The 21,398-nt window shown below is 46.3% G+C and overlaps 1 protein-coding gene across 3 annotated transcripts in view; it reads right to left on the bottom strand.

Moving 5' to 3' along the window:
- Nucleotides 1–2,695: 2,695 nt before the first annotated feature.
- Nucleotides 2,696–21,398, bottom strand: part of LOC128902110 (unconventional myosin-Vb-like) — a 154,371-nt gene continuing 135,668 nt past the window's right edge. For all 3 annotated transcript variants that reach the window (XM_054184497.1, XM_054184498.1, XM_054184499.1), the window contains 10 exons: nt 14,642–14,840; nt 13,701–13,794; nt 11,938–12,081; nt 10,630–10,781; nt 10,210–10,299; nt 8,148–8,298; nt 5,985–6,270; nt 4,577–4,751; nt 3,547–3,627; nt 2,696–3,161 (listed from right to left, as the gene is read on the bottom strand). In XM_054184497.1, the coding sequence (XP_054040472.1) occupies nt 3,009–3,161; nt 3,547–3,627; nt 4,577–4,751; nt 5,985–6,270; nt 8,148–8,298; nt 10,210–10,299; nt 10,630–10,781; nt 11,938–12,081; nt 13,701–13,794; nt 14,642–14,840 (1,525 nt within the window). In that variant the 3' untranslated portion in view covers nt 2,696–3,008. The remainder of the gene's footprint in view (nt 3,162–3,546; nt 3,628–4,576; nt 4,752–5,984; nt 6,271–8,147; nt 8,299–10,209; nt 10,300–10,629; nt 10,782–11,937; nt 12,082–13,700; nt 13,795–14,641; nt 14,841–21,398) is intronic.

The raw sequence follows: 21,398 nt of genomic DNA, 5'->3' as shown, positions 1-21,398 counted from the left end.
AACAATTAAAAAAAAAAAAAAAATAAAAAAAAAATCCCACATTTTAACACCTGTTTCAGAGAAACACTGGTTGAGAAGTCAGTCACCTTAGTAACCGCGAAAGGCACACAGTGGGGAAAATGCTCAACTTAATCATCAATATTTAAAAATAAAGCCAGAGCTGGAACACAGCCAGCTTCCTCAAAGCCGTGCTTCGTGCTAAATTTGCTTTTTAAACAAAGCAGTGCCGATCTGAGGAAAGAAAGGCATGCTTGAAGCCCAGCAAATTTAAGGAAATTAACACTTAAAACTAAATTTTTAAAACTGCTAACAGAAAAGACCACATTTATTGAAGATATTTCATACGGAGTCCTCTTCCAGATGGACGTTAATGGATGAACTACGTTGCAACAGATCAAGACAACCCAGTTCCTGTCTACACGTACCAAGAGTTTTTAGGAAAGTCTCTTCGTTGTACATATAAATTATGATCCTGAAAACGCCACTGAAAGTGAATTATCCCCCTGGAAGAGCACTAAACCACATTTTACAGTTGCGATCAGCAACGAAACGGCTGCGGAAGAGGATTCCGCGACCACCTGTCATTTAGTCTGAACCATAAACGTTGGGAATTGTACTCTGAATAATCTACATCAGAGAGAGGGAGAGTCCTGAAGAGCCGGAGCGGAAACTGCCGGCCTAAGGCGAATTCCGAGAAACAGCGCTATGTTAAAACCGCCTTACAGAAAGGCCCAATTCTGCTTTGAATTTTTTTTTAATTATTATTATTTTATTTATTTTTAAACCGTGATGACTATTGTAGCGCGGAAAATGGGGCTACGATACGATTTAAAAAAAAAAAATAAATTTCAAAACTCAGAGCATGGCAAGAAAAACATTCATTCGCAAACGTGAAAAGAGGTAGGCGCAATAAACAAAAAAATCTCGTAGCTGAGGAAGTGACAGAAGAGCGCGGGCGCGCTGGGCAGGGGCAGCAAAACGGTGGCCTTGTCCTTACCGTACGTGAAGGGGAGATGAAGGCGCTACTGAATATACGCAGTTAGATGCAAAAATGCTCAAGGACTGTAATTAGGAGGTTGCGCCGGTATTATACAAGCGATAAATTTTCGGCGGTAACTAGCTGGGTGATGGTTAGAGGAAAAGAGAACTTCTCCCTAGGGAACGGCCTTTGGTCTGTCCTTCGCTGCGAACAGCCGTAATAAACCACAGGCCATTTGAAACAAGGGATTTTTCACCGGACCTATATACTTCTTCATAGCACTCAATTTTTTTCTTGAAAAATGTGCTTTTGGATAGTAATATACACTATATAGTACATACAGGACTATTACAGTTTGTATATACATAGATTATATACACGATGTTCAGATCAAAACACACTCCTTAGCTAAAAAGGGCGCTGCAGCTTGGCGGGGTTTAGCGGATCTTTAAAAAACTTCCCATTCTGTTTTAATCCTCGGAGCAGACAGGGTGCCCGGTCATAAATTTGCTGTTTTGGGGCAGAAGCATCGCCACTGGGAAGAGTTTGCAGACCCTTCGCCGTGAGGATCGCGTCCTAGAGCATCGCTCAGCCTCGGGGACCCACCTTGTCCCTGCTCAGCAAGAAAAGGGGCTCCGCAGGAACTCGGAATTCAACACGTCCTGGTAAGTACCGAGAAAAATCAACGACTGCATCCACCTGGTGAGGTCAGAAGGTTGGTTTGGTTTCATTTATAAGATAGGTAAGGAAAAAACCCTAACAGAATTTGAATTGATTGGAATTATTCGTTTAAGGTGGTTGTTAGGTTGTTGCGTTCACTCGCAAAGAAACGGCTCACATCACTAACGCACTATCTTACAATTTTTTTGCGTTAAAACATTTCATTGCTGATCCATTCCCTTTTAAAACTTTTTTTTTTTTTTTTTTTAAGGTATTCTTCATTTATCTGAGCCCTGTATTTGCACGACCAGTAAAATTCCGGACGGCTATTGAACCAAATAGAATTTTTCGATGGATTGCTGTGGCTGAACTTAAGGACTGGGGATGCGATGATTGAACTGGGCTGCCTTGGCACATCTTGTCTACGTCTGAGATGCTGATACAGCTCACGTTGAGAGGCCCGAAAACCTCGACAGCCACTGCATGACAGGTTTTTTTGCCTTTTAAAAGCACAGGGCAAGCCAACAGGAGGGATCAGGATGATGCTCGTCCGTACTGGAAGCGGGAGGCCCAAGGCAGTCCCTTGTCTGGAGATTATTTCACTCCGACAAAACCTTTGCAAGTCACTAATGTAAATTTGGTAATGGAAGAAAAGCCCAAACTGCCAATTTATTTGAATTCCCATGAAGCAGATGCACTGGATGTAGTAAGGAGCAAGAACAGCATTTCTCAAACATAGAATTTGTGACAAATTCCACGTGGGTGGAAACCAGCAGCATCCAAGCCCATTACCTTAACCGGCGCGATAAATACCTACTTGCACCTTCTGCAATCTCCTTTCTCGTCTCACTATCGTGATACGGTCACCGGCAAGAACAAGAGGCGGAACTGTATGTCCCGTTATTAATACATACAAAACCACCCAGCTACGAGACAAATCACGTGTCCTTCAAGGCAAGCATAAGTGTCTCAGACTTTGGGTTTGATTCCACTGTCATTTCTTCATAGACACCTAAGAAGGTCAAAGGAAGTTGTCTCCCACTCACCATTCTTTTTTTGTCAGCAGCTTTTGGAGATGATTGTGGGCTTTGAACTAGGTCAACATAAAATCAAGCAGTAAAAAATAAATCTACGTTTCAAGTATCCTTATTCGGAGCTGCAAATTACCGAAAAAAAAAATAATAATAATAATCACATACAGATCAGTCTCTTTTTTACTGTACAGTTTAGCATCCATTTATTACTGTGTATCTGTTCTTCCATAAACCTGTTTGGTCCATATTTAAAGAGCTCCTTAAATTCTTTTCGTCATTTTTCTTTCTTCGCTGGAGGTCTCTGGGTAGGAGAGGTGGGCTTAATTACGCTTTCTTCAGACTTTATTGAGAAATTCCAAGTGGAGAGAAGCTGGGAGATGAATAGAGTCCATGGTTATGGAGGATGGGTTGAACGGGAACAAAACCGGGAACATGTGCTTGAAGTCTAACAGCAGCTGCGGAGGGTCGTTCCTCTCTTGCAAGTGCGTCTGTGAGGTGCAGAAGAAATCAAATTTAGTATCAATTGTTGCCTTTTCTTTGCATGTGCGACGTTTAACATCAATCAAAGGCTCGGGAATGTCAACAGTTTTAGAGATATTGCAAAGAAACAGCGAGAACTGTTTTGTTCTCTACCGCAGCAGCCTTCCTCGGAGCAAATATTTACGGGAACAGCCACACAGACTACAGGAACCACTGCTTCAGAAGAACCTGGCTACGTTTTCGACGCGAAGCATCGGTATGTTACAAGTAAGCGTGTGAACATGCAGAGCACTACATTCAGGACACGCCTATCACGAAATGCTCGAGTTAGTACTAACGACAGCTGGATTAAATCATTAACTATCTCCTCCGCTTTCCAGCCCTTTCGTTTACCTGTATGTCTCGTATGAAAGCTACTGTCACACGCTCTTCAAACTCATTCACGGGAGTGTAGAGATTGAGGATCTTTACAATCTGTTGAAAATGAAATAGGATTACAGTCACGAGAAGCCAAACTTTTCCAGAATACAAAGCAGCACTAACAGTTTTTTTGACGTGGCCGTAACAAGTCTCCCATGACGCTACTGGGAAGCAGAGGTAGCCCAAGTATCATCCTGGTGTTCCTTTGTCTGCTGTAAGACCTGTCAGAGTCACTTCTTACGGCAATGTTCGTAATTTGGGAATAGAATTGGACAGATTTATACGGGGACACCACTCAGTTGGCACATGGTGACATGGGTGACCACATCCCAGTACTCCTGATGTCACCTCTACACCCCTTCTCATGCTACCTCACTCCTGCTCCTCCCCTACCACCCTTCAAGAACACACGTTCCAGATGGAGAGATGGAGACAGAGGAGAAAGGATCCTCGAGAATCACCGGAGATCAGCTCACGCCTCTCGCTGCTTCTTTCCTATGACATTATCAAACTCAGGCCAGGCAATCAAACAAAGAACATAAACTCCAGTCCTCCTGGAATGGAGTCTGAAAGTTTAAGGTCGGATCCATCCAGCCTAGATGGGCAGTTCTCAACCTCCTGCCCCAATGACAAGTCCTTGTTGGGCATCCTGCAGACTTAGCCAGGTTAAACCCTGGCAAAAAACAAGAGGTGGGTTTAAAATCCCAAGTTCTGAGTTATAGCATGAACTCCTCAGGGCTGAGTTTTGTCTTTGAACGTTTCTTCTGGAGCTCCAGCGCCAGCAGCAGCACCGTAAGACAGGAGCCACCGCGGTGACCACCTCTGACAGGGGTCACCACCAAACCACCACCAAACATCACACCAGAAAAGGCCAAGTCGTGCCCACCGTGGGACTGGCACGCCGAGTCTGGGCGGTGAAGAGCTGGCACCAGGAGACCCCCCCTTTCCCACTCCATTAATTATCCGTTCCCTGTGGTGTAAATATCTCTGCTCTGCTCCCTACCTGCTGCGTCGTGAGCGACGTGCACAAGGAACAGATGGCCTCGGCATCTTCCGAGGTTTTCTTTTTCAGCTGCAGCAGCTGCGCCGCCTGAATCAAGGGCTCCAACATTTGCGCTGCTCCGCTTTGCTGCAGATTCTTCCCACGCAGCCATTCCTCCAGCTGGCTTATGTTAAACCTGGGTAAGCAGCCGAGAGAAGACGTGAGCCAAGAGATAAGACGTAGCATCTCAAAAACCCCCTGCGAGATTCAAGGTGCTGGTCTATGTGGCTTTTCGTGATGCGTCTTTGTGATACACGTGGCAAGAGACAACCAGACCAAAGCTTAACGCTCAACAACTCAAAGCAAAGTTTAAACTTGACGTACCTTAGAAAAAGATGAGCCGTGTAACACCTGAGCACCACAAGGGATGTGCTTTTCTCCAGCATTCAGATACATTCAAGTTCCAAAAGACAATTACCATTAAGCTTTTAAATGCTAACACAATCCTGCAAGATACCCAACTACCTTTGAAAATATCTACAAAAGAAATGCCTTTGCCTGTGCCCACTCCCGGGCAAAGGACAGACCGTGGGAAAGGGAGAGCGTTGTAAAAGGAAGGTTTTAAATCATTTACACCAAGAAGAAAGTTGATAGATTTATGCCAGGGCTGATAAATATTCACGATCCTTTTTCTGGCAGGTTCGCACTAGCTGTCCTTTCAAATTTCAATCCGTATTCCAACACTGTGCTAAGACAGCGACGGGGCACGTGGGCCCCCGATCCCGGCCCAGCAGCTGCTGAGCTGCCGCTTGCCTGCAGCTCACGAGAGGCCAGAGGCATTTCACACAGCAACAGGGGTTTGTCTTAAGAGATCCACCTGCAGAATCGGAGCCTTTGACACTACAACACTTGTTATGATAAAACCAGCAGCCACGGCAGCACGAGGGAACCACAGAGACTTCTTCATCCCAATGGCCAACCCATCAGAGGGCTGGAGCCCCTCTGCTGTGAGAACAGGCTGAGAGAGTTGCGGGGGTTCAGCCTGGAGAAGAGAAGGCTCCGTGGAGACCTTCCAGCCCCTTCCAGTCCCTCAAGGGGCTCCAGGAAAGCTGGGGAGGGACTCTGGATCAGGGAGGGGAGCCACAGGATGAGGGGGAACGGGTTTAAACTGGAAGAGGGGAGATTTAGGTTAGATTTCAAGAAGAGGGTGGTGAGCCCCTGGCCCAGGTTGCCCAGAGAAGCTGTGGCTGCCCCATCCCTGGAGGGGTTCAAGGCCAGGTTGGACGGGGCTTGGAGCAACCTGGGCTGGTGGGAGGTGTCCCTGCCCAGGGCAGGGGGGTTGGACAAGATGATCTTCAAGGTTGCTTCCAACCCAAGCCATTCTGTGATTCTGTGACAGGTACATCCCTGCCCCAAGCCCATGTCCCACCTCAGCTGCATGCCTGTGCTCCATGAGCAGACATCCTTCCTCAGCAGGAGGTTGTTCAGAGCCACTGCGTTGATCATGTAGAAGAGCTGCTTGAAGACCTGCTGCACGATCTCTGGGTCCAGACCCTGGTCACACATGACGCTGTGGAACATGTTCAGCTGGCGAATGATTGCATCTAAGCTGTAGGAGCTGTCACCATCTGCCATACTGGAGGAGCGATTCCTGTAGCCCATTGGTTTGACACCAGAAAGCCCTTGGATACTCTCATTTTCCAACACCGCAGACACTGAAAAAGGGGGAAAAGTGACCTAAAAAAGTCTGCATCCACCTGTTAGTCAAAGGAGGTAAGAAATCCCCCTTCATGGGCAGTCACAAATTGCAGCAGTGTCAAAGTGATGCAACGTGATGGATGCTGGGAGGTCTGAAAAGGAAGACAGATCCATGAATTGCTAGTTTATTGTGATAATATGACATAGTTGATGCATACGGAATATCTGTAAGATCCCACTTTTTTCCCCACTCGGTGCGACTACACAGAAATCACTGGGCATGCTGCAGAAACTGGGAACACCTCTCCTTTGAGCTGTAATCCATTCTCCCTCTGTACCCACCACAGAGCCATAAATTCTGCAGTTAAAGTGATTAATTGGCTCAAAGGATTGGGAGAAACGAAGCTAGATTAAAAGTAATAAAATTCTTACAGCCTGACTAACTGATAGAGGAATAAGACAACCTTCCGCAAGGAGCAGGAGGTACATGCAGTGGCGGTGGGAGGTGATGCCGTTGGATACAGCCAGAATTTGTACAATGACATTTGGAAGGCAAAGGCAAAGAATTCCAGAGATAGAGGAGTCCAGGCTGGGAGCTCAAGGAAAATACCAGCAGTTAGAAAATATAAAACTCAGAGGAAAATTAAGCTCTGAGACCCTCAATTAGCTTAGCAAGGAGGACAGATTTAGCTGAGGAGGTAACTCTTCTCATACTGACTCACCCTTGCAAAACAAGGTCTTTATCAGTCTATTTTTCCTCTTCCCGATTCTCTCCTCCCTCATAATGCGCATTTTCAGCCATAAAAAGCTTAACCATGAACATGGCCTGGAGGGGAATGCTGTTCCTACGGACCCACCGGCACCATCTCACCTCTGTCACTACCTCCCCGACAAAAAGCAAGGAGATATTTTCTATCATGGGGGCAAAAAAACCCTCACCCCCATTAGTTTCTATCACGGGGGGAAATAAAAACTCATCCAGGCCTGCCTCTCTCACTCCAGGACACTGCTAACACAAGGACCTGGCTCCAAACCAAGAGGTTTTTGGTAACATATGACCCCCTACCAACTGCAGGCTTTTCCTTTGGGGAGAAGTCCCTGGCAGAAAAGGACCTGGGGGTGTTGGTCGACAGCAGCTGAGAATGAGCCAGCAGTGTGCCCAGGTGGCCAAGGAGGCCACCAGCATCCTGGCCTGTGTCAGGAACAGTGTGGCCAGCAGGGCTGGGGCAGTGACCGTCCCCCCCTGCACTGGGCACTGGGGAGGCCCCACCTCGAGGGCTGTGTCCAGTTTTGGGCCCCTCACCACAGGAAAGACCTTGAGGGGCTGGAGCATGTCCAGAGAAGGGCAACGGAGCTGGTGAGGGGTCTGGAGCACAAGTCTGGTGAGGAGCGGCTGAGGGAGCTGGGGGTGTTCAGCCTGGAGAAAAGGAGGCCGAGGGGAGACCTTCTCGCTCGCTGCAGCTCCCTGAAAGGAGGGGGTAGCCGGGGGGGGTCGGTCTCTTCTCCCAAGGAACAGGCCATGGGACAAGAGGAAAAGGCCTCAATTTGCGCCAGGGGAGGTTTAGGATGGATATTAGGAGAAACGTCTTCACCGAAAGGGTTGTCAAGCATTGGAACAGGCTGCCCAGGGCAGTGGTGGAGTCACCATCCCTGGAGGTATTTAAAAGCCGGGCAGACGTGGTGCTGAGGGACATGGGTTAGTGGTGGTTTTGTCAGTGTCAGGTTGATGGTTGGACTCGATGATCTGAAAGGTCCCTTCCAACCTAAACAGTTCTATGATTCTACGATTCTAAGTCACACTTAGCACTGTACAAAGGTCTAAAAACCACTCGAGAGTAGCTAATTACAGCAAAATAAAAACAGCCTCCTAAAAGCTAACGTGCTGTGAACTTACCGATCATGGGTTGGAGTATGCCCTCTGCTATCTTGATGAGCTGCTGGTAGATCTGGATGGAGAGGTGGCTCAGCACCTGGCGGTACTCGGTCAGGTCAAAGTTCTTCAGACAGTGCTCGTTCTGCTTCGGCGTGTTTTGTGTCATGAAACCCTGCGCAGGAGGAGATTAAAACGACCCGCTTTCATTATTCCACCTATTTATAGTCTGGTAAAATAGCCGTATTAAAAAAAAAAAAAAACTGAGAGTACAATATAGCCAGATGTTACCACAGCGTATTTTTAGCCTCTATTATGGAAAAAGATCAAGACTCATAAATCACCTTTGAGTTCCTCAGCCATTTGCTCATAAATTATTACCAGAGGGCTGCTTTTTGAAGAAAAGCATCATTAAGCGATGTTTCTCCTTTTAGCTTTAGCGAGGAGCAACATCTGTACTAATTACCACATATACATATGAACTAGAAAGTGACATTTCAGCCCCTGAGAAACTTTTTTTTAGCTATTTGTTTATCCCCGTGAGTTGCCATTATTTATGGGAAACGAAATACTTGCTCTGAAGTTCCGAAATCTCCCCACGGAACTGAATTTATTCCCCGCCTTTTGCTGAAGCAGCAGCTGATCTCTGATCCTGCAAATGGATGCAGTAGCCCGGGAGTTTGCTGGCAGAAGCAAACGCGATCTAACTTCGTTTTGTAATTAACATAGACGCTCTAATTGCCCGCTCACATGGCCTTATCAATTTGGTGTCCAAATGAGAACTATGACGCTTTTTTGGTTGGTTGCTGACTAGCAAAATGCAAAAACCACAACGCAAACAGTTTGCGCGGACTTAATTTCTCCTTTTTCCTGACTCATGAAAAAGCGCCGAGATTGCATTTAGTCTGGGATTTTCTTTGAAACCCATTTTCTTAAAAATAGGTTGCATTTCAAACTGAAGATAACAACATTTTGGCAGCTGCTCTGAATGATTCCCCCCCCGCTCTGTTTTTTTGTTTTGGGGTTTTTTTCACCAAATTATCAACTGAACTTGAAAATGGCTGAATATTTCAAAACAGGTTCATCAAACCCAGTAAATCATGGCAAAGAACATGAAATTTAAGTTTGGGTTGTTTTTTGGTTTTTTTGTTGTTTTTTTTTTTTAGTCACGATGGTTTTCCAGGGAGGATTTTCTTTAATTGTAATGTTGTTATCCAGGCAGAAGAGGGCAAACAAGAGCATGACTATTAGTAAGTATTCTCGAAATTATTTTTCTTTTTTATTTAAATGTCGGAAGTCCAGCAGTGAGGTTTTACACACCACATCTTCCGAGTGACCTGAGGAGTTAATTTGGTTCCACGAAAATTTTTGTCTTTATTCTTAAAGCTCGATTGCTCAATATATCTCACACAAATCAAGCCTGAATGAGAAACGAAAATCAGCAGAAACATTCAGAATAAAATTGCAAGATTTGGAACAGGTTTAAACCAGGTCTAAAAATCCTGGTTAATGAAAAGCTGTGGGATCTACCGAAATCACGGGAACAGCCTTCGAAACAGCCTACCAGAAGGAAATCACCTGTTCAAACAAATCAAGGTGCACGGTTGGCTGTGAAATTCAAACTATTCTGTCACGTGTTGTAAGGGTCCCAGTTTCCATTCTCAAATGTCTTGTCTCGGTGCAACGCCCCATGAACCTCTGGTCTAGTTCAGACTAGAGATAAGGAAGACATTTTTTACGCTGAGGGTGCTGAGCCCCTGGCCCAGGTTGCCCAGAGAGGTGGTGGAGGCCCCATCCCTGGAGACATTCAAGGCCAGGTTGGCCGGGGCTCTGAGCAACCTGATCTAGTGGAAGATGTCCCTGCTCATGGCAGGGGGGTTGGACTAGACGGTCTTTAAAGGTCCCCTCCAACCCAAACCATTCAATGATTCTAGGAGCTGCCTCATGTCATAACCAAACTAACAAAGGAGGAAAGCCAGAGGTGACCCCATGTCGTAGTCGGAGGGAAGCCACCAGATGCAGGAGACCTGAAAACCCTTCCTGAAGGAATGCTGGAAATACTCAATATAGGCGATGAGTTTCTTACCGCATCTCCGCTGTACTGCTTTAAACAGTGCAGGAGGCGACACGTATTCGCCAGCCAAAACGATGTCATCTGGAAATCATCGTTGTGTTTCTGGAAGAGCAGAATGAAAACATGTGAGACATCCCCCCTCCCTTCGGTGGGGGATGCTGGCACAGCAAAACAAAGTGATTTCGAGTTTCCCCGTTGAGATCAGGAAGCCCTCTCTCTGCAGATTATTAGCCATTTGTTCCCTGCAAACATTATTTTTAATCTGTAAAGGCAAACAATTTTATCGCCAAGATCGTAATCCTCCTTGTCCTTCTACAAAGGGAAGCCACGAGAGTGAAAATGACTCTGAGAGCTGAATATCACACGCTCTGACACGGTTATAACCATCTTATACCATCTCAACCCCAAGACGAGGGAAAAACGGCCACTGACCTTCAGCACTTTCTTAATGCCGTTGATGGTGGAGGTGAGCAAGGAGTGCACTTTCTGGTCATCGTTGATGTAATCCGCATGTCGGATGCACATGTAGAGGATGTAGGCAGGAAGGCAGGGAACAGTAGCAGACACTGTCTGAGGCTTGAGATCTAGAAAGTTTGGGTTTGCAGGTTTTGGTTTTGGTTTTGTTTTTTTTAAAAAAGCGTCCTCTTAAAATTCACCAACAGGCGAAGCAGGGAACGGCAGAGCTGGAGGTGTACCCAGGCAAACCCCCCTCCCCTTCCCTCCCTGGGGAAGCTGAGGTTTCATCTCTGCAACTCACATCCCTCTCTGCAGCATGGACACAGAACCAGAGGTCCAACTAGAGGACAGATGGACCTGCTGGAGCCGGCCAAAGCAGAAAAGCCGCAGCGCCAGGGTTTGGGCGGGTAGCACAGTCTGCCGTGAAGTTGGGACACTCTGACGTTACGCTTTAGGGATGCGCAGATGTGCACAGGTAGCACTAAATCATCTTTACCACAAAAAAGCCTACACAAGCAGCACACAAATAACCTTAGAAAAGCTCCCTGAAGTTTTCAGAAATACCTCCCACAGGTCATAAACCATCCCCCCCCGCCTCTGAATTCATGATGCAGTAAATCACTCTTTCCCTCAAGACACTGAATCCCAACGGCAGCCGTGGGAATTTGCAGCCTCTAAAGGAAGAGCCTGTCTGAACAGGGGAACTTCAAAGACCACAGCAACAGGCCAGCACTGCTCTTTGAGCACTTTTTAGATCCTCACTAGACTCTGCTGGGGTTAGAGGGTGATGGTAAATACTAACACTTAGCCAGGGAAGCATGACTTGTCTAGAAGTGTTGAGTAAGAGGATGCTGGCAGCAATTCCGATCAGATTGTCCAGCGTAAGAGAGCTCACGAGTTCATTATCCGTTGCAGTTACCATTGAATGTCTCATAAACCCAACTACCTTTGGTCCATTGCTGCGCAAAATCCCCAGGGTGTATCTTTTGCTGTCCCCTCCCCATCTATTACGACATCGCATGGAAGCTCAGCAAGTTACTGCCTGCTCTAAAAACTTCAGCCTGCTTCTTGCAATTTTCTATTTTATGCTATCCCTAAGGATTATCTCCATGCTGGTCTACCTGCGCTGCTTTACCTACCAGAACTGCCATCACCATAAAACGTGCAGCTCCAGGAGGGATTACTTTGAGAAGATCTATTTGTTTATCTTGAGATCTCCCGTTTGCAAACCCTCCCAGGCAAAAAAAGGAGGAGGCAGGCACAGGAGCAGAGCAAGTTCCTCACCTGTAATGAGGTTTCGGATGAGGAGTGGCTCGTCTTCTTTATAATATTCCAACATGCCCTGAAAATCTTTCTCCTTCCTCTGGACGGCAACTTGCATGTTACGCTCGTGCTGTCTCCTCTCCGCCGGTACCGTGGCTTGGGATGCTGTGATGAGAAAAGGGCATGAAAGGTGGTACCTGTTGATCGAGAGCTATTCCTGTCCTACACTGGCCTTAGAGCCGACACCGGGTCAAAGTGTTATATATTAAATTTCCAATAATCACAAAACGTGTTGGGTGGGAAGGGACCTCTAAAGGCCATCTAGTCCAACCCCCCTGCAATACGCAGGGACATCTTCCACTAGATCAGGTTGCTCAGAGCCTCATCAAGCCTGGCCTTGAACGTCTCCAGGGATGGGGCCTCCACCACCTCTCTAGGCAACCAATGTCATCAGTTTCGACAGACTTATAAAAATATAAAAGAACCAGGTCTTGAATCACTGGTCAGCAGTAGTTCTGACTCTGAATGAAAGAAAGAGCGCAAAAGTTAGACCTAAGGAAGAAACGATCGACTCATTTTTGATTTTCCAAGGAACCACAGGCTAGAAGGCAGTAACCTACGGGAAGCTTTTTAGTGTGTCATTTTCACAGAGGAGAAAAAAAAAAATTAGCTAGACTATGGAAAGAAAAAAACAAACAAACAAACAAACAAACAAAAACCCCTAAGCATCACATCTTCTGGCTGGCTGTAAAGCTGAAGAACCGCCGTGACACACCATTGAGCGTTGTGCTGCCATAAAAGTTTAATAAAACAGGAGAGCGCCGCGTGCAAGTACTGCAGTAAAGAGCATGCTGCTGCACGCAGAGTACACTGACAGGGACCGTGGAAACCCTCCAGTTATTCAGCTTAATTTCACTTAATGCCTAGTTTTCAGAAATTAGCTGATGAGAACAAGTTTATGTGATGAATCACGGCATCTCCAGAGAACGGGAAGCTCCTTCTATACAACACAGATGTCACTTCTGAGGTGCTTTCTGATAGGACGAGGGGGAAATGGTTTTAAACGGAAAGAGGGGAGATTTAAGTGAGATATCAAGGAGAAATTTTTCCCTCTGAGGGTGGTGAGCCCCTGGCCCAGGTTGCCCAGAGAAGCTGTGGCTGCCCCATCCCTGGAGGGGTTCAAGGCCAGGTTGGACAGGGCTTGGAGCAACCTGGGCTGGTGGGAGGTGCCCAGGGCAGCGGGGGTGGAACTTTAAGATCCCTTCCAACCCAAACCATTCTATGATTCTACGATACAAATATATTTTAATCCTAAATGGTTTTAATCTCTCTTGATATTGCCAGAACAGAGCAGTTATCCATAGCCACTATACTTCTGTTTGGGTCACAGCATTGACAGCAATGGAAACAAAAAGGTTTCTTAAATACCCTCCGAACCAAGCATCAGACCAATGCCTCCAGCAAGCCCGCACTCTCCATCCTCACTTTATGGACCTTCTCCCAGGTTTACCACGTTCAGCCGCGTTAACAAGCTAAAGCTACAGCAGCTCAGCTGTCCTTGCTCAAAGGCAGCCTAAGCATGACACAAGGAACTTCGTTTGGACTCTCCATTCCCTACTGTCCCGCCCACGACAAGCTCAGTGCCAATTCAGTGCCAGAATGAGCAAAGTCTTACTTTAACAGAAAGAAAGACAGAAAAAAACCTGCAGCACTTCAAGGCTGGCCAAAGAAGCGAAACCAGAGCGCTGCTCCCCCACCCCAATATCTACCAACAGCCAAATCACCTTCAAAATCTTGGACCTTCTTCATGTAAATCTTCAGCTGCTTCTTCAGCTTCTTTTCATTCTTTTCCAGCTTCTCCAGCACTTCTTTCAGATCCTGAAAAACAAGATGCATTGGGTTAAGTTAAAAAAAAAAAAAAAAAGCACAAGACAATCCAAGAAGAACTGATTTGGGGTGAGTTTGAAGGAGTCACTCATCAGCCTGGTCTGTGCACCACTACGGCCCGGTGTGAGCGTCTTGGTACCAGAAGAGCTGTATTATTGCCAGATCGCTCAGAGAGACCCTTACCTACCATCCAAAGACTGCGGATGTTGTGCACCTGCTTTTTCTAGCAGTCTACGGCAGGCAATACTCGCAACACGCCACCCAAAGCATTTTACTCCTGGCCGTTAATCATATTTAAACTATTTAGATACTAGAACTGTTGAGAAAGGCAAGGAGACCTCACCTGAACTTAAGAGGGACCAGTGTTCGCTCCAGACCTCACGACAGAGATACAGGAGGTGAGAAAGGGTAAGTTTATGATCAGCCAAGGCCAACTTTTTGGAGTTGGCCTGGCCTTGGCCCCCCACATCCCAATAAACGCAAGTAAAGAGGAAAAGACTGCTTTGTCTTTGTCCATAGTTACAGAGTACAGGGGTTCCCAGCGATCTCATTTGCTAGGCAGTGCCGCAAAAGTAGGCAGGCTTAAAAAAAAATAAAAATTAAAGAAATAAAGTACCTAGGGAGTCACAAGAGTCATAGGACCTCTGAACAGCAGTTCAAGGCCACGCACCAATGCTCACAAATGCACCAGTGGGAGATGCTGGAGGACCTCGCAGAGAGTTTAGGAGGGGTGGAGGAGATGCCAGTGCCTTCTCCTCCCCTTCAACATTTCCTAACACTTCCCTCACCCTGGGTTTTCTCCTCTTCCTTAGACTGTGTTTTTAATACAGCCTCTTACCAGATTTTCATTGGTGAGACGCGTGATTTCTTGCTGAAGTCCAAACTCCACCTGAGCCTCCGGAGACAGCTGCAGGGTCTGCAGGAAAGCCTGCTGCTGTTTCTCCAGCTCTTCTTTCATTGCATCCACCTCGTTTTTCAGAGCTTCTACCTCCTCCTCGTGCTCTCTTCTCTGATCCTGGAGCTGCGCTTCCAGCAACCTGAGAAAAGGACCACACCTGTGATTTCGGCCTCGTAACCACTATTTGAGTTCAGATCCTTCAAAGTCAGCCAACTGGGGAGATGTTTCCAGTCAACGTCCCTATAAAACTGACATACCCAAAGGGGTGCTACAGCTGTTATTGCCACATCACTCTGTCATTTGCTATGCTGCAGATGAAATACTTTTGAAATTAGAGACATGAGATCAAAAGTTTGGGTTTGGTTTGGGTTTTTTTTTGTTTTGATTTTTTTTTTTAATAAAAGGGAGGGACAAAAATGTCCAAGAACTCCCTTTTTTTCTGCAACCGCATCACAAATTTGGGTTCCTTTACTCTTCCCATTAGCAAAAAGCAAGTAAATGCATGGCAAGAAAGCAAAGCGGATCAACACCTGCGGGGTTCTCAAAAGCTCAGCTTGAAGGACATTTGTTCTGGTGCTCATTCCCTTTCAAACATCAGTTCTTACTCTTGAAAAGCAAACTATGTGTCTTGCAAACGGCTCCGTTCAGTGGGACTGCCACAGGCTTTCTTTGCTGCTGCTGGGGTTTTCAAAAAAGGCAGAGGCTGACACTTCCTTCTAGCTGTTTGTAGGGCTGCTTAAAAAGAAGTCTATTCATGGAAATCTCAATTTTCATTCATAAACCACCTGCAGAAAGCTACGCACAAGGCAATTTTCTGTCACCTTGATCGGTTCCTGCTTTTATCATCGCTGCCAATTTCACCAGGATTCTTCAGCAGAGGGAAAAATACTTGTTTCCTCGCACTCCGTGACATACAAATACTAACTCCATGACACACAGCTGACAGAAGTCACCGAAACCAGCCCTTCTCCCACTTTCAGGTGGGTACCCAACATTTTCTCTAATAATTTGTCCTGCCACCCTCTCCTCCCCTACACTCCAGGTCTCCTTCCGGCCTTGCCCTGAGCCTTTGCAGAAGGACAACCCCAGGGGGAAATGCTGAGCTAAAGGGTAAGGCATTTATTTAGCGCGTTATCCAGCTTCTGCTAAACCGAGATGCCTTCCTTAATGCAGCGGATGAATGATTCAACACCGAGACGTTAATTGTCCTCCCGTACACAGCCCTTGCTCATGGGGTTGCTGGCAAACCCGGCAAGTGACACCATAATTGATTTTTAAGGGTATTGCCTACCCACTTCTACATGGAAATCATCCCCTTAGTCCACCACCTCTCTCAAGAAGACCAAAATAAGTGACTCCAGAAGGGATGAGGACTCCAAGGAAAGGGGCATCAAGCCAGAAACTGCAAAGTATTAGTCCCAGACTACACATGGCGATGGTGGAAAAGAGGAGGAAAGAGCCAGGGGGATAACCAAGCCCATGGCCTTGTTCACGGACGCTCTCCTGGGCAGAGCCAAGGACAGCCCTACATCCGGCTCAGGGGCTTCGGCTCCTCCGGCACCGGGTGCAAACGTCAGTCCTCAAAGATGAGGAAGACTCTGGTGTCCATAGCTTAGCACTCACCCAGGACATGCACAGACACGGAGCTGTGCCAGGGGGGAAAAAGCTACAGCTCTGTCGGGTCCACTGGGAAATTCATGGAGATTCACGCATGTGAACTGTGTCCCTGCAGGAATGATTAAGCATGGGGTTTTTTTTGTTGTTCTTGTTTTGGGGTGGGTTTGTTTTAGGATTGTATAAAAGAACACATGCTTTCTATGAAAGATTTCTGGGTGAAAAGTATTAATCGTGCTCCAGTTTGGGGTTTTTTTTGGTGGGTTTTAGATCTAAACAACCCAATCTCTACTCCCATTTTCACCAAAGAGATCGAAGAAGGTATTTTCCAACTATAGAAACATGGGCAATAATGCACCCAGCCTCGTAATCATCTTGTCAGGAGATATATTCTTAACAGGCTTGGAAAAGAGAGGCCTGCCATGAAATAAGTACTTAATTTTCATTGTACTTCTTCATGTGGATTCAGATCAGCCATGAGCCAGCCTCAGAAAAAAAACACACTCCTCCTACAAACTTGGGGTCCTACGTTGCTTTGAAAAACAAATGAATCACCTCCGGCATTTTTCCTGTTGTTGTCTGGTTTTACTCTGATCCCTTCAGATGTGACCACTCCAGAGTACTTTATGCAAAAGATTATTTTAACTTTTCCTCTCTCCGGTGTCCTTAATCAGCTCATTTCATATTTTTTATAAAAATCATATATATTGGAGCCTCGTAACCGCCCTGCAGGAGAGCACCGACTGATTAACAACTAATTATCAGCTCTTAGAAGCACCAGGTTGAACCAGGAGAAGAATCCAGGAGTCCTCCTGCCTTGCTTTAATCTCCATTTGTGTTTCTAAACCTTCACTAGCTTGGAGATGAGAGATCCTTACAGAATCACTGGCATCCCCAGGAGATACTGGTAGGTACTGCCCCGGTGTGTCCCGCTGGGATATTTGCCCACCAGACCAGGATGTGGGGAAAGCTGTGGAAGGATGGCACCTTCCTCCTCACGCCTTCAGGCAACGCATGGATGGGAGCGCACAATCCCTGAGGAGCATGCAAAGCAGACAGCGTTGCAATACAAGCACAGGGATTCCGCTTCCGACATGTCAAGGATTAGGAGAAAACACTTTAGGGAGGTGCTATATCTTAGTGCAATACAGGAAAAACCATCTAAAACGGTTTTTGGGGGGCTTCCTGGAGATTACGGCTTCCCAACACCTTTATCACACAACTTGCCATGATTCTCGCTGAGTCACAGCTCAAGCATTAGTGACAACAGCCACCATCAGCAACCCCCAATTAGAATCGCCAACGACTCCTCTGAAAATTAGAGGAGGGTCTCAATTCCTCCAGTTCGGATATCCCACCTCCAGCTGCTCCCAGAGAGGACACCAGGTCCTAGAGGACAACAGGACAACAGCAGAGGAAGAGAAAGAAACACAGGGGCAAGCGAAAGGGAGAGAGGGGAGAAGATGCAGTGGGGGGAAAAAAAAGGAAAGTGGTTGACCTGGCAACTTGCTTTAAACCTTGATAAGCCAAGCCGAGCTCTCCATCTTCATTGAGATACCCCCAATCCTCAGTCTTGCTAGAAATAAAGGACAGAAAAAGGAAACAAGAGGACAGAGAAAGACAACAGGTCAATTGCAATAGAAGGGGAAAAGGTGAAGAACCCTTATTTATTTATTTTTTTTAAAGCACACTTTCATGGCATTGTTTTTCCTTTTCCACCGTGGTAAAATGAGGACCGTGCCCTGGTTGTGCCCCGTATGACACCCCTGGCTAGTGGACATCCTTGCTCCCCAGCCGAGAAACACATCCTCGTGCAGCCCGTTCCTCCCCAACCCACCCACAGCCAACACGGGAACCCAACGTCGTTCAGGTCAGAAGGGACCATCGGAGAACGCCCAGTCCAACCTCCCGGGTTACCATCATTCATGTGATGTTACTGTTTTCACGAAAAAGCCCAACTCCTGGAGGTCAGAGCCCGAGTTTTCACTTCTGTGAGGCTAAACTGTTTCCCATTTGATTGCAAGGCAAAGCTGGCAAGCCCACACCACGCCAGTTAGCCGAAAACCTCATCAAAACCTTACGCTGAGAAACCAGGGAAGAGAAACAAGGACCAAGGGGCATAAATGAGAGAGAAGTCAGCACAGGGGGTAAGGAAGAGGTGTCCGAACACAGTGGGGGGGGAATAAAAAGAACAGAGTGATCCGTAGCAGCTGCCAACAGGCTTCCTTGCTTCCCGCCCCCCAAATCTTAACTATTTTTGAGCTGGAACAGCCCATGTGCACGTCCAACCCACAGTGCAAACATAACCCGACCCCACTGCCTATCGCATAGGGACAGCTCGGAACAGCTCACTCCTCTTCCAGACCTCCTGCGCTCCAGCGCGTCTCACTAATAAGACATTTTTTAAGACAAGTTTCTCCATTTCCTTCCTTCCGCATCAACTTCCGCTGGTCTAAAATAAACTCTCTTCCTTCTACTTCAGTCAAGGGGCTCCTCAATCATCACATCAAACACATCAGCCTTTCCTCCAGGCAACCTTCGGTCCAAACACCCCTTGGATGTTTGTTTCCTCGCACCTAGATGAGATCCAATCTCCTCCGTATCCATCCAGGTAGAAAAGCGCCCAGAAAAGTCTCATCCCACTTGAACACTAAACGTTTCCTTTTAACAGTTGGGGGTGGGGTTTTTTTAAGCTATAAAAGGCAGGAAACTCATTTATCTTCTTTAATGAGGCGTTGAACACATTTGAGTGATGGGAGCTTGTCAACCTGACCAGAAACACTTGCTACAGTAAGATTTTTACTTGACTTCAGCGCAAGTTTGAAAACAGCTTTTCTTTGGGGAAATAATAATAAAAAAACCAAACAAACAAAAATAATCACTTAATGTATCATTAAACTTTCAGACATAAAAAAAAAAGAACGGAGCCAATATGTACCTCCTGTTTTGAAAAGACGTGTAGCAGATGCCGTTCCCTGGCAAGGAAAGCTCTTGGAATTTAAGTGGAAAAGCACAAGACGCAAATTTTCTAGAACAAATTTTCACGGGGAGGGGGAAAGCAGTGAGAACTGCGGTGGCGCGGCACGACCACAAAAGGACTCAAGAGGCGCCGGACAGCTTGTACATCCCCTCCATCCTGGTGTACGAGCACTGTATTTCTCAAAAGTCGCACACATTTCAGGCATTCGCGTTTGGAAAATTCATCTGTTAAAAGTCCTAAGTGCAAATTTAGATGAAAACCTTCGTTTTACCAATACACAACAAGTTTCCAAGAGGATCTGTACACTTGACAGATGCAGGGAGATGGTTTATTGGTCTGATTTGGGGTCAATTTTTTAGTAAGGTTTTTGTTTTGGTTCAGATAGTCTTAGCAGAACATGCATTTTGTCAACGAAAAAGAAAAAAAATCCAGGAAGGATCCTCACTTTTTATTAAATGTCATTAACCCAGGAAATCTCACAGGATAAGCAGCGTTTTTAAGGTGCATTTTCCTCCTTTGAAAACTAGCTTTCCTTCCTTTTTTTTTTTTTTTTTTTAAATCATATGCATTGTGGTAAAAGAGGAAAGGAGCTCAAGGGGGTGCCATTATCCCACGGTAAAACCGCACTCAGCCCACGTTCACCACCGCGGCGCTGACTCACAAATCGCCGAGATCCCCTTCTCCCGGCAAGTTCCTATTGACCAAGACGTTAGAAGTCAACAGGGGTCTTTCTAGTTAATTAGATTAATTGGCACCTGCCAGAAGAATTTCCTAAAACACTGGGTAAATCCTTCTCTCAAATAAGGCTGAAATGAGTTGAAAGGACGCGATTCACAGCCTCATTTCTCCTTCTCTTGAAGGTAGGGGTTTGGGGGAGCAGCTGGGGACCCGCGGTTGGCAAATTGCCTCCGTGAAAGGCAGAGAAATTCCTGCCCAAACGCCTCCTTCCCCTCCTCCAAGTCACTTAAAGGAGGTGCACGTACACCAAACCCCGGAGACGTTAATTTTAGCATCTTCAGATAATTAGCATCTCTTAATAAAGAAGAAGGGGCATTTCCTTTTCAAACACAGATACGCGCTTTTTTTCTTTCTTTTAATTAAATGGAAAAACTAATGCACATCCCAGATTAGATGTAAGACAGAGTGGCAAGCAGCGATAAGAAGAGACACACTGGAGAGCGGCGAGCAGAGATACGAACCCTTTCCATGCGACGGCCTCTTCCAGCCGCAAAAGCATCCTCAAAGCCTCAGCCCTTCACTGTGCACTGAGGCTGCAGGTGGGACTTACCCGGAAAAAAAAAAAAGGGAGAGAGCGCGCCGTGTGCTCTACCGAAATCACTTGGAAGTTATCACAGAAGTTAATTTCAAAGACTACGCCTGATCTGCTTTGAGCTGCCAGGTTATTATCTCTAACATCATCACCTGGTCCCTTTGTTGGCTCTACGTTTCCACCAAGATCAAACAGGCTCGAAAGAAAGGCCCCAAGAACTGAAATGGGGAACAGAAAACCTACATTCAGTTACCGAAGCAGAAAATTCGCCGCAAACTAACTTGATGCTTCTCCCTTTAGCAGTTGAAAGTCAGCAGGAAAAAAAAAAAAAAAACGAAAAGAAAAAAAAAAAAGCAACTGAGTTCACTGCATTTATAAGGGGCTGCTTTTAAGTCAAACTCCCCCTTGACCTGGCATCAAAGGGCTTTCCCCCCAAAAGCAGCGTGGAGAAGGAGAATCGCTCCACGGGCAGGGAAGACTTTCCTGTTTTCCTCCTGCTGTATTTAAAAATCCTGGTTTATATAGACATATAATGTGAATTGAAGGTCTATCCTCCCACCAAAATAAAGCCACGTTCCATCCCCAGTCTAAATAGCTAAGACATGATGACTCCAAGCTAGGAGTGACCCAAGGGTGGACCCTGGCTTTACCACATGGGTCAGACGGGACCGACGGAAAAGCATCCACCTCCGTTAGAAACCACCTACAGAATGAGAAGTATCAGGGTAAAGAGGAATGGGAGAACAAGCGGCTCTTGCTTATCGATCCCACTTCAGAACTGCAATCTCACCGGACACGCTTTCCATTAAAATATTTATTGATCAAGATTGGAA

Source organism: Rissa tridactyla, chromosome W (assembly GCF_028500815.1).
Source record: "Rissa tridactyla isolate bRisTri1 chromosome W, bRisTri1.patW.cur.20221130, whole genome shotgun sequence".
Taxonomy (NCBI): Eukaryota; Metazoa; Chordata; class Aves; order Charadriiformes; family Laridae; genus Rissa; species Rissa tridactyla.
Note: the sequence above shows the minus strand (reverse complement) of the source record. Positions and strands in the feature narration are given on the sequence as shown.